At 45.0% G+C, this 11,795-nt stretch overlaps 1 protein-coding gene across 2 annotated transcripts in view; it reads left to right on the top strand.

The window, feature by feature from the left end:
* The first annotated feature begins 3,727 nt into the window (after positions 1-3,727).
* The window catches only part of edem1 (ER degradation enhancer, mannosidase alpha-like 1), a 47,535-nt gene continuing 39,467 nt past the window's right edge, over positions 3,728-11,795 (top strand). For both annotated transcript variants that reach the window (XM_070895727.1, XM_070895728.1), the window contains exons 1-2: positions 3,728-4,332; positions 8,121-8,193. In XM_070895727.1, coding sequence (XP_070751828.1) covers positions 3,833-4,332; positions 8,121-8,193 — 573 coding nt within the window. In that variant the 5' untranslated portion in view covers positions 3,728-3,832. The remainder of the gene's footprint in view (positions 4,333-8,120; positions 8,194-11,795) is intronic.

Raw genomic sequence — 11,795 nt, 5'->3', positions numbered from 1 at the left:
ACTCACTCGCCAGCTCCTGGGTCATGTAAGCTGAGGTCAGGTCCAATTTTGAAAAAAGTTTGCCACTGGATAGTGTCGCAAACAGGTCCTCCGCTCTCGGTAGTGGGTACTGGTCTTGGAGTGACACCCAATTGATGGTGGCCTTGTGATCGCCACAAATCCTGACCGACCCATCCGCCTTGAGCACCGGCGAGATCGGGCTCGCCCAGTCACTGAATTCGACTGGCGAGATGATGCTTTCCCTCAGCAGGCGATCGGATTCGCATTCTATCTTTTTACGCATCAGGTACGGCACCGCTCTGGCCTTGTGGTGTACTGGCCTGGCGTCTGGGTTTATGTGAATCACTACCTTGGCCCCCATGAAAGTGCCGATGCCGGGTTGAAATAATGAGTCAAATTTGTCCAGGACCTGTGAGCATGATACTCGCTCCACAGAAGAAATTGCATTGACAGCGCCCCATTTCCAGTTCATGACAGCAAGCCAACTCCCCTCCAGTAGTGCGGGACCGTCTCCCGGGACAATCCAGAGTGGCAACCTGTTCTCCGAATCTTTGTGGGTCACGACTACCTATCACCTATCACCGGAATTATCTCCTTTTGTATATGTCCGTAGCTGTGCGTCAATCGGCAATTTTGGCCCCCTGGTCTTGGACACCCACAACATTTCGAACTGTTTGATACTCATCAGGGACTGGCTGGTCCCCATATCTAGCTCCATTAATACTGGGTTGCCGTTGAGGAGCACTTTCATCATTATCGGTGGTGTCCTAATATGTGAACTGTATATACCGTATATACTCGCGTATCATGCGACTTTTGAAGACCTAAATTGTAACCTAAATTTGGGGGGTCGCATGATACGCGAGATACAAAATTTGCGGGTGTGAAGTGCTGGCCAAGATTAGGCTGTTCGGCTGTTAAGCAGACCGTATCCACGCTGAATCTCGGCAGGTATCTCCTGGGCTGGATTGCAGCCTCTATTGTCACTTGTACTGTATCGGGGGGGGATGAGAGAGTCGCGGAGGTCGGGGGGGGGAGAGAGAGTCGCGGAGGTCGGGGGGGGGGGGGGGGGGGGGGGAGGAAAGAGACCGGACCGGATCCGACCTGACCCCCGCTCTCCCTACCCCGGCGACCCGACCTCCGCTCCCCCAACTCCCCCCCCCACCCGACCTCCGCTTCCCCCCCGGTGACCCAACCCAACCTCCTCTTCACCCCCCCCCCCCACCCCCCCGGCGACCCGACCTCCGCCACCCACAACTCCCTCTGAAGTTTGCTGCATTATTAGAGGCTCCATCTATCTCAGCCCATGCTTCTTTTACCCGCAAACACAGTAGAGGCTGTGGCTGAACGACGCTAGTCAAGCCAGCTGGAACGATTGCTGTATCGGTGTTCGATTCGTGAACAGCTTTCACAGCAGAATCCACTCGATGGTTCATGTTGAGGTCTGTATTCGATCTCAAAAAAGTGACTCGCATGATACATGAGATATATGGTAAAATCATGTTTTGGGGACGAAAATTTAGGGGTCGCATGATACGCGAGATCGCAGGATACGCGAGTATATACGTTATGCACCACATGAACTCGCTTAACTTCAGCTTCCAGCAATTTCCCCCAGTATTCATTTGGCCTCATAGGGCTGACATCGGGCCCGTCGTCCTCATCCATCAACCTTGCTGCAGGCTTCCTGCACATATGCGCCAAGTGACCGCTGACGTTGAAGATTCTGCAGGTATATTGCTGATACCTGCAAGCTCTGGCTGGGTGTTTGCCTCCACACCTCCAGCATAAGCTGGAGGCCCCATTGTTGGAAACAAAAGATCCATTACCAGTCGATCGTCTCTGACTGTCTCTGTAATTGTCCTTAAGCGTACCATTAACAGGTGTTGATGGCCCCATTACTGGCCGCATTGTCCATTCCGATGGCATGAATCGCTGTTCAGCTAGCCATTGTCTCTGTTGAATTCCCCCTTTTGGGTTCGACTACATGCTGGGGCATGTCCGATTGTCCTTGTCTGCCTAGAGAACTGTGTGCCGTGTTAAATGTTGACTCCCTGGTCGTTTGCCGCATTTGAGCCAAGATTTTTGTCATACATCATTCTGGTCTCTTCCTCCCCTGAGATAAATGTCTGGGCTATCAGTCGCCGCTTCCAAGGTCAAGGCTTTGGTCTCAATCAGTTTCCTGAAAACCCCAGCGTGCCCGATGCTCTCAATTTAAAAAAAAGTCTTGCAGCATCTCTCCTCTGCATGCATCTGTGAACTTGCATAGGCTCGCCAGTCGCCGGAGATCTGCCACGAAGTCAGGAACGCTTTGTCCTTGCCGCCAGTGCATGTAAAACCGGTATCTCGTCATGTGCATGCTTCTAGCCGTTTTAAGGTGGTCCCCGATCAACTTACTGAGTTCTTCGAACGTCTTGTCCACCGGCTTCTCTCACACTAGAAGGTCCTTTTTATCAGGGAGTATCCACAAACCGTCAGCAGATGAGCCCTGCGTTTGTCGGCCGAATTCTGTCCCAACGATTCCTTAGTGACAAAACTTTGCTGTTGTCTCTCAATAAAGTCGTCCTAATCATCAACACAGTACCTCTCTTCTGTGCTGCTAGTGGCCATGCTCGCGTGGTTTAAATCCCAGTTTCTCATCACCAATGATATGTGCTTACTATACAGTATAAATGCACACGAGGCCCGTACTTGAGAGGTCAATGTGACCAGTTACCTTTATTACCAAGACCGCAAGTGATGAAGGTGGGTGGAGCTTCTCCTTTTATACCTGAAAGTTCAGGTTAGGAGTGTCTCCTTATGGTCAATGTTCTCGAGGTGTACAACTTAGGTCAGCTTATACATGGGTTACAATGATAGTTGAATACATGACTGAAACATACAAGATTCTGACGGGACGGGATAGGTTAGATGCGGGTAGATTTTTAAGCCAGTGCCTAGGTTGAGGACTGGTGGTCCATCTGGTTTTCTTCTTGTTTCGAGTAGCGGTTTGTTACTACTGGGCGGCTTGCTAGGTTAAGAGTCAACCACATTGCTGTTGGTCTGGAGTCACATATAAGCCAGACCAGGTAAGAACGGCAGATTTCTTTCCCTAAAGGCCATTACTGAATGAGTTGGGGTTTTTTGACAGAAGGAATTCAGTGACCTCTTTTTTTTTGACAATCTGCTACTTTCATGGTCACTAGTACTAATAATTAGCTTTTTATTCCAGATTTATTTAATTAACTGCCCTAGTTGTCGTGGTGGGATCTGAAGTTATCACTCCAGCATACGGATTACTAGTCCAGTAACATAATATCTATGCAAAAGCAAAATGCTGCAGATGCTAGAATCTGAAATAAAAATCAAATAAAAAAAACAAGCCGTATGCGACTGTTTCTTTTATATTTTCCTATTCGCTTGGGACTATTTCTCCCCTTCCACGTGTGGTTCAGTACCTGAAGGCAAGAAACCGTGATGTGTCCCAAGCGGGATGATGGCTAACGTGGTGTTGGATGTTGCTGTGCCCTGCTGGGTGGTGTGGCCACAGGTGAATGGCCACCTTCCCGGCCCAGCCTATTGACAGGTGAAGTCTCCATGATGTAATCCAGAGCTGGACCCGCCCTTCTCTCAGCGCCTCTTTCCCATTGGTCAGAAGTTACTGGAAGGGGCGGGGACAAGCTGTCGACCGGGTTGAGCGTGAAACTGATAGCAGCACGCACCAATCAGCTGCCAACACGTCACCAGGACTGCCAATCGGCGGGGGGCCCGGGGCCTGCTCCCTGGCCGCCCCACCGAGCGCTTCAGTCGAGGCGATGCGGTTGCGGCAGCCGGTGGTGTGGTCGATCCGATAATGCAATGGCGCTCGATAGTGCTGGGCCTGCTGCTGCTGCGGCTGGGCCTCCACCTCACGCTCTGGCTCCTCTTCGGTTTCGGGCCCAGCCTGGGCTTTTACCAGAACTTCGTGCCCTTCCGCCTGGGTTTCAGTGTGGCGCGGCACGCCGAGACCCAGGCCGCCGCCGCCGCCGCCAAGAAGCCGTCGTGGTTCGATCAGACCTGGGCCAGGAGGCAGGCGGCCGGCGGCGTCCCGCTGAGGCGAGGCGAGCCGATGGTGTGTAAGAGGCGGTCGCCCTCCGCCTCGGCCCCCGCCGGCCCTGGCTACAATTTCCTGGACAGTTTCGGCGAGTACAGCCGCAAGTACAGCGCCTTCCCCGAGCCCCAGCGCCGCCGCATGAAGGACGCCGCCCTGCGCATGTTCTACTTCGGCTACGAGAACTACATGGAGCACGCCTTCCCGCAGGACGAGCTCAACCCCATCGACTGCCGGGGCCGCGGGCCGGACCGCGACAACCCGTGAGTGCAGGGGGGAAGGGTGGACAGGGATTGGGGTAAGAAAAACGGGTGGGGTAGGATGGACGGGTGGGGGGTGAGGTAAGATGGACTGTGGGGTGGGGTGGGGTAGGATGGACAGGGGGAAGATGGAAAGGGGTAGGGGGGTGTGGACAAGGGTCGGGTAGGATGGAGTGGTGGGAACTGAGATAGGATGGATGGGTGAGGTAAGGTGGGCTGGGGTAGGGTGGACAGGGGGGAGAAGTGGGGTAGGCTGATCGGAGGCTGGGGTTCTCTCCTAACACTTTAAAACACTTGTGCTCTCAGCATTTTCAGCAGAGTTGTTCCTTTCACTATGCCCCGGGCTTGTGCCGCATCCGCAGTGCTTGCAGCCAACTTTTTTTTCTTTGGGGGAAACTTTTGACGGACGAGCTTCCTCCTTGGAAAGGGAGCATCTGTTATAATCGGAACAAATGTAGTATTCCCCTTTTTATCCATTAAGTGTTTTGACACCAAGTTCAATGCATTTCATGTATTAACTGCTGTCAATATTAAAAAGAAGTTTGCAGATAGTTCACCGCACATTAAGTTCAGGTACCAGAGTTGGTAAATCTCATGACTACATACTAGGACTATTCACAGAATGGACGACATGCATTCAGTATCTGGAAAAGGACAAGGTGGGGTAATAGGTCTGTGCACTCGTTTTTTTTTTCTTTTTGGGTGCTGATGTTTCTGCTGTCTATTTCCAGCACTTTATCCAGCTTTGATTTCAGATTTGCATCAGTTCATACCGGAGCTGTTGGTTTGCGATTTGCAGTGCAGTCCCCAGTTTGGTTAAGCATATAAGCTGTAAGTTAGTAGAAAACGCCCAACAAACTGTTATCTGCGCTATAGGCAAGAATACAACTATTTAGTTACCTTGCAGTAGATAACTTAATAGTCCCTTTTGTGGTGAGTAAAACCCAACATTTAGTTTCGTTTTGCATCAACACTTCATCGGATATTTGCCACATGAATTGAAACAGGCATATACAAATCCAGCTTGGGTTACATTCAACTGAGATCCCATTCCGTTTTTTAATAATGGCAATAGGGAGACATGAGACAATTGCAACGGTGATGATGTGTGAACAAGGATTTATAGCAGTGATTTATTTCACTGTGCTAAATCCTCTAAGATTAAGTGTGCCTGTGCAGAAATTTAAGTTTTTAAAAGAATATATAATTTTAAGTGAACCCTTTTTCATTAAACTTATACATGTCTGAACTGTAAAAATGTGAAGGAATTCAGCATTCTGAATAGCTGAAATAACAAACTTTAAACTTGCAGTTTTTTGAACCCCCTTATCCCTCTTGTGGATTCCATGTTCCACAATGAATTTGTTCCGCTGATCAATCCTCAAGTTGAGTGACTCAATATACAAAAAGTTGGAATCAAAATGGAAAAACTTGAGTTTTGCAGTGTGTTTGGAACAATAACCTATATATTAAATAAAATCTATAAAAATTGTCCCAAATGTACAATCATGCACTGCATTATAAATTGCAAAATTATGGCCTGGCGTATAATTTTCGAGATGTTAGAATAAAACATTTCATATTTTTAATGTTTAATTTTAGCTTTTATTGATCATGTGAAGAAAATTAAATTTTGCCATATTTGAAGTAATTATTTAAATACACACATGTTGGTACTTTAGTTTAACTTCGATTGTATTCAACAAATTAATTGCAAACATAACTCTTGTCTTCCCCCTCCCCGCCCCGCCCCTACCCCCACAGAATTGGGGAGAAATCTTTCTTGCAGTCTGTCATGCAAAAAGTAATTTTTGAGGTCTTGTTTTTCATGTGGATACTTGACCTACTAACAATTGCTTTTCATAGTTAGTGAAACTGAGTATGTGGAGACTGTTTCCAGTTGTGTTGTCCCTGAGATGTCAGTAAAGCAATTGCTTTACGTGACTTGACTATGCCATTCTCTCCTGCCTAGAAGACGCTGTTAAAAATAATTAAATAGAAAAGTTATATTCTACAGGGTTTACTGAAAGGAGCCGTAATAAGTTATGAAAGCAGAAAATCGCTAACCAAAGGAGTAGTTAAGGCGAATAGCATAGATGCATTTAAGTGGAAGCTAGATAAACACATGGAAAAAGGAATAGAAGCATATGCTGATAGGGTTAGATGAAGCTGGATGGGAGGAGCCTCGTGTTGAGCATAAACACCGGCATAGACATGTTAGGCTAAATGGCTGTTTCTGTGCTGTACATTCTCTGTAAAATGCTGGAAAAACTCAGCAAGTCAGGCAGCCACTGTAGAGAGAGAAAAACAGTTTATGTTTCAGGTCAGTGAGCCATCATCAGAACTGGAGAAAAAAAAACATAATTTATTTTGTTTTAAGATTTCATACAGTTGTCCTGACCCATAAGCATCTCTCCATTAATAACTTTTGCTGATTGTCATTAGTTTTGCCAAATGCTTCTGGATCGGTAAATGTAGATTAACAACATTAATGGGATTTTGAAAGCCAAGTGTACTGCGAGTTTGTAGAGTGTTGAACTAATTCAAGTCTATCTACGAACTACAGAAAGGAATTTATTTTACAAAAGTGATCCTTCAGCAAAGCATCGCAAAATTCCTTAATGGTGTGTGCCAGTAATGCTTCTTGGACCAGAAAATGGCCAGAATGATTTACAGATACGGCAGCCAGTCCAGTAGTATGATGTGTGAAAAGACAGGATAGGCAAGTCAAGCCGCATTTGTGGAGAGAATGAACGAGTTAATGTTCCAAGTGTGGACCCTTTATTAAACCTGTTTTGACAAATGATCCCCACCCGAATTGTTAACTCATTTATTCTCCGTGTTTTCTGTATCTCAGTATAGGTACACTTGTTACTGATTCACTTCTTAACAACCCACTTAAAACTGGAGTGCAGCTGCAGAGCACAAACATTGTTGTGGACCATGCAGTGCATTTTGAAAACCTAATTTCATACCGCCGTTTGTTTCTCAAATTTCAAAAACAATGATGATCCTCGGGCAACTACAGTGAAAAGCCCTGCAGGATTGTTTGAGGATGTGCTGCAGAAAAGGAGTTGGCATTTGACTTCATTGCAACTTCTGAATAGCCTGCTTGTAGTTGAGTGTGCACAATATGCATTTTAATAGTGCTCCAGAAAAACAGAATTTACATAGACATTTGTAAGCAAACAATGTTTTTATTCTCAGTCCAACCTTACATGATATACACCTCGAATTAGGATGGTTTATATACATAGGAATTTGAATTTCAGGTCCTCTTTATTGTGAGTTATGCAACATACTGGACTTTGTGTGTCTACACGCGCAAGTTCCTTAAATTAAATTGCAGTGCAGATCCTTTCTAAAAGAAAAACTGCTCAGTATGATCTTTCACTTCAGTTATGATGGTTTGTAGGTACATGCCATTTTGACTTTGGCCTACTCAGTGCAATAATTAAAGAAGACAAGTTCTCTCTCCATTCCCACCCTGAAGCATCAGTGATGTCGCTGGTGTATATTTAGGTTATGAAGTCAGTATTCATGCAGTTATTTAAGATCATGCCTATCTTTTCAGTTAGTTCAGTTCTGGTCAGTTAGTTTGCAGAGCCAGACTGCAAAAAAGTAATAAAATCTTTATCACGCAAGTTCTAATAAATAGGAGGTGTGCTGATTTTCTTGATATCCATGTAACACTCGACCAGTAATGACTAATTTCGTTCCTGATCCCAATCTTAATCAATCTGGGTTCATTTTGCTTTTGGAACTTGTAATTGATTTTGTTTTCCTTCTAGTTCAAACATAAACATTAATGATGTCCTTGGGAACTATTCTTTAACACTGATCGATGCACTTGATACACTAGCGGTGAGTAACAGATGCTTGGTTTAGTAATTGCTTCGCTCAGTGGGACTTTTCAATCTTTCTATTGTGTGTTCACTACAAACTTTCAGCTGTGCAAGTTTCTTGCTTTTCCAAACTCATTTTGTAACCAGCCTTAAAAAAAAGCGCAGAAAAATCTTCTGTACGTTGGCTGCAAATTTTCTGAAATCCATTATATTATTCAGATTAATTTGTCTTCAATCTTTTTTCAACTAAAAAGTTCAGGTTGCACATACTCTGGCGACATCACCTTGTTTACTGATTGAATAAAATGATCAAGATTGTCGGAATCATGCTCAGTATCTCTGTGATTGTGAAATTCTGCATAAATGAAATAACCTGAATGCATGTAGGCTAATAATGCCTCTAGTTGGAATTAACGATACGCCCTGAGTTTCTAGTTGTCATAAATCTATAAATTGATCGTTTATTTGCACCGCTTCCCCTGTTAACCTAGCAAAACCCCAAAAATTGCAAGCTTGCCATTGGCCTCTCTATTGAATATAATTGCATGTCATCTAATTGTTGGATTTTCACCATAAATGTGAATTAATCTCGCCGCTGCCATTTAGGACCGATGCATTGTTTTCAGTCCCCGCCTCTCCCCGATGTCTGTCTGAGGCTGAACCAGGCTGTTCGCAATCCTGCAATGAGCTTTTGACCACATATCCGCCGCAAAACTAAGCCTGCCTATTTCCACCTCCGTAACATCGTCTGTATCTTCCCTTGCCTCAGCTCATCTGCTGCTGAAGCGCTCATTGCTGCCTTTGTTACCTCTAGACTTGACTATTCCAACGCACTCCTGGCTGACCTCTCACATTCTACCCTATGTAAACTAGAGGTGATCCAAAACTTGGCTGCCCGTGTTCTAACTCACACCAAGTTCCACTCGCCCATCACCCTCTGTGCTCGCTGACCTACATTGGCTTCTGGTTAAGCGGTTAAGCAACGCCTCGATTCCAAAATTCTCATCTTTATTTCAAATCCTTCCATGGCCTCGCCCGTCCCTTCTCTGTAATCTCCTCCAGCTTCACAACCCGCTGAGATGTCGTCGCTTCTCTAATTCTGCCCTCTTAAGCATCCCTGACTATAATCTCTCAGCCATTGATGGCTTATGCCCCAAGCTCTGGAACTTCCAGCCCAAACCTCTCTGCCTCTCTATCTCTCTATCCTCCTTCAAGACGCTCCTTAAAACATACCTTTGACGAAGTTTCTACTTATGCGGCTTGGTGATGAATTGTTTTATCTCAATACTCCTGTGAAGTGCCTTGGGACATTGCACTACGTTAAAGACGCTATATAAATACAGGTTGTTGTAATTCATGTCATAATGTTAATGGCGAGATTTGTGGTCCTGATATGACTCTTGACCTTGGAGGACCAGAAAGGGAGCAAATGAACCTGTGGCCTGGCCAATATTTATCCCTCAATCAACATAACAAGAACAGATTATCTGGTCATTATCACATTGCTGTTTGTAGGAGATTGTTGTGTGCAAGTTGGCTGTTGCGTTTCCAACATTATAACAGTCCAAAAGTACTTCATTGGCAGTGAAGCGCTTTGAGACACCTGGTGATTGTGAAAGGCGCTATATGAATGCAAGTCTTTTCTTTCTGTGGTGTCTTCTCTAGCAGGTAGTGAATTCTTCATAGTGGATTTTAAGTTTTTCTTTATCTATCTTGGCAATATTTTTGGACCAGTATTGCCATCCATATTCCTGTTTGTTGGAACACACTAATTTTCAGGATGCAAAGCTGTTTTCTCACTCAGAAATACAAATTAGATTTCTTTCAGAAAGTAACTTTGGGCTGCAGTATATGAGCAAGAATGTACATTTCACACACCTGTCCTGCCATTCACTCACTTCTCAAGGACTGATGCGACAGGGTGACACTATCCTTATCTGTTTTTCATTCTTTTCCTTTCTCAATCCACTCTTTCTTTCCCTCTCTTTATTCTTTCACCCAATTTCTTTCTCTGCTGTTCTATTGGTGAGAAAGCAGGAATGGGGTACTGAAGTTGCATGTTCAGCCATGAACTCATTGAATGGCGGTGCAGGCTAGAAGGGCCGAATGGCCTACTCCTGCACCTATTTTCTATGTTTCTATTTCTTTCTCTATCCTTATATTTCATGGGTTAAAGAGATAGAATATTGGATCTGACATTCACGAGGTCCCAGATGCAGCATTGACGTCGCCGCGCCTATATCAAATTCAAATTTGCGGCGCAAAATTAATACGATCTGAAGGGTGAGATAAAAAAATCCGATCCATGATGCTCACCGCAAGATGCACCGCACCAGCAATTTCTGGGCCAATAAGAAACTATTTGCAAATAGGGTTCAAATTAACAGGAAATTATTTGTTTTTTTAAACTTAAGTTATTAATGCGAATAGTATTAACTAAACATTAAGATGTGCAGTATCTCTTGGCGATTACATGGTGATGTAGGGGAGTGTATGTATTGTGATGCATAAGGCATCGTAAATGTATGGGACAGGCTTTCCTGTCATTTTTTGGAATGTTGTGTTTTTAGTATAGTAAAGCCTGTTTTTACCTTTTATATCTATAAAATGTTAAGCACCTCTTTATACAGTGGGTTAGTATTAAATATTGCAGGATTAGGCTGCATTTTGGTAAATTTATAAAATGCGAAAGAAATCGTACCATCTTCTAAAAGCTCTTTGAAGTGGCAAAGCAAATCTGTTCGTGTCTGCTCTGCAGAGTTCCAGTGACATTCAGACAGTTGCTCCATTGTGCTTCAGTGGATTTTTTAAACAAAGTTTATTTTAGTAACTAGGGGAACTCCCATGGCATTGCTTTTTAAAACTTCATTTACTGGACATGGGCGTCGCTGGTAAGGCCAGCATTTATTGTCCATCCCTAATTACCCTCGAAGGTGGTGGTTGCCTCTTTCTTGGAAGGCTGCAGTCTGTGTGATGCAGATAGTCCCACAGTGGTAGGGAGGAAGTTCCAGGATTTTGACCCAGTGATAATGAAGGAATGGTAATATATTTCTAAGTCAGGATGGTGTGTGACCTTGGAGGGGAATTTGGAGGGGGTGGTGTGTCGTTACCCCCCCCCCCCCCCCTGCCCTGGTGGATGGAGTGCTGCTTTGTCCTGGATGATATCTGGCTTCTTGAGTGTTGTTGGAGCTGCACTCACCAGGCAATTGGAGAATATTTCATCACATTCCTGACTTTTGCCTTGCAGATGGTGGAAACATTTTGAGGAGTCAGGAAGTGAGTCACTTGCTACAGAATTTTCACATTGTTGTTTGTGGGAGCATGCAGTGTGCAAATTGGCTGCTGCGTTTCCTACATTGCAACAGTGATTACACTTCACTAAAGTACTTCATTGGCTGTAAAGTGCTTTAGGACGTCCAGTGGTCGTGAAAGGTGCTAAATAAATGAAAGTTTTTCTTTTTAATGGTGACCGCCCACCCTCCCAGGATGTTGATGGAAGGGATTCAACGATGGTGATGCCACTGAATGTCATGGAGAGGTGGTTAGAAGCTCCCTTGTTGGAGATGGTCATTGCCTGGCACTTGTGTGGTGCGAATGTTATTGCTACTTTTCAGCCCAAGC

The sequence above is a fragment of the Pristiophorus japonicus genome, chromosome 12, assembly GCF_044704955.1.
Source record: "Pristiophorus japonicus isolate sPriJap1 chromosome 12, sPriJap1.hap1, whole genome shotgun sequence".
Lineage (NCBI taxonomy): Eukaryota > Metazoa > Chordata > Chondrichthyes > Pristiophoridae > Pristiophorus > Pristiophorus japonicus.
This window is presented reverse-complemented; position numbering and strand designations above follow the sequence as displayed.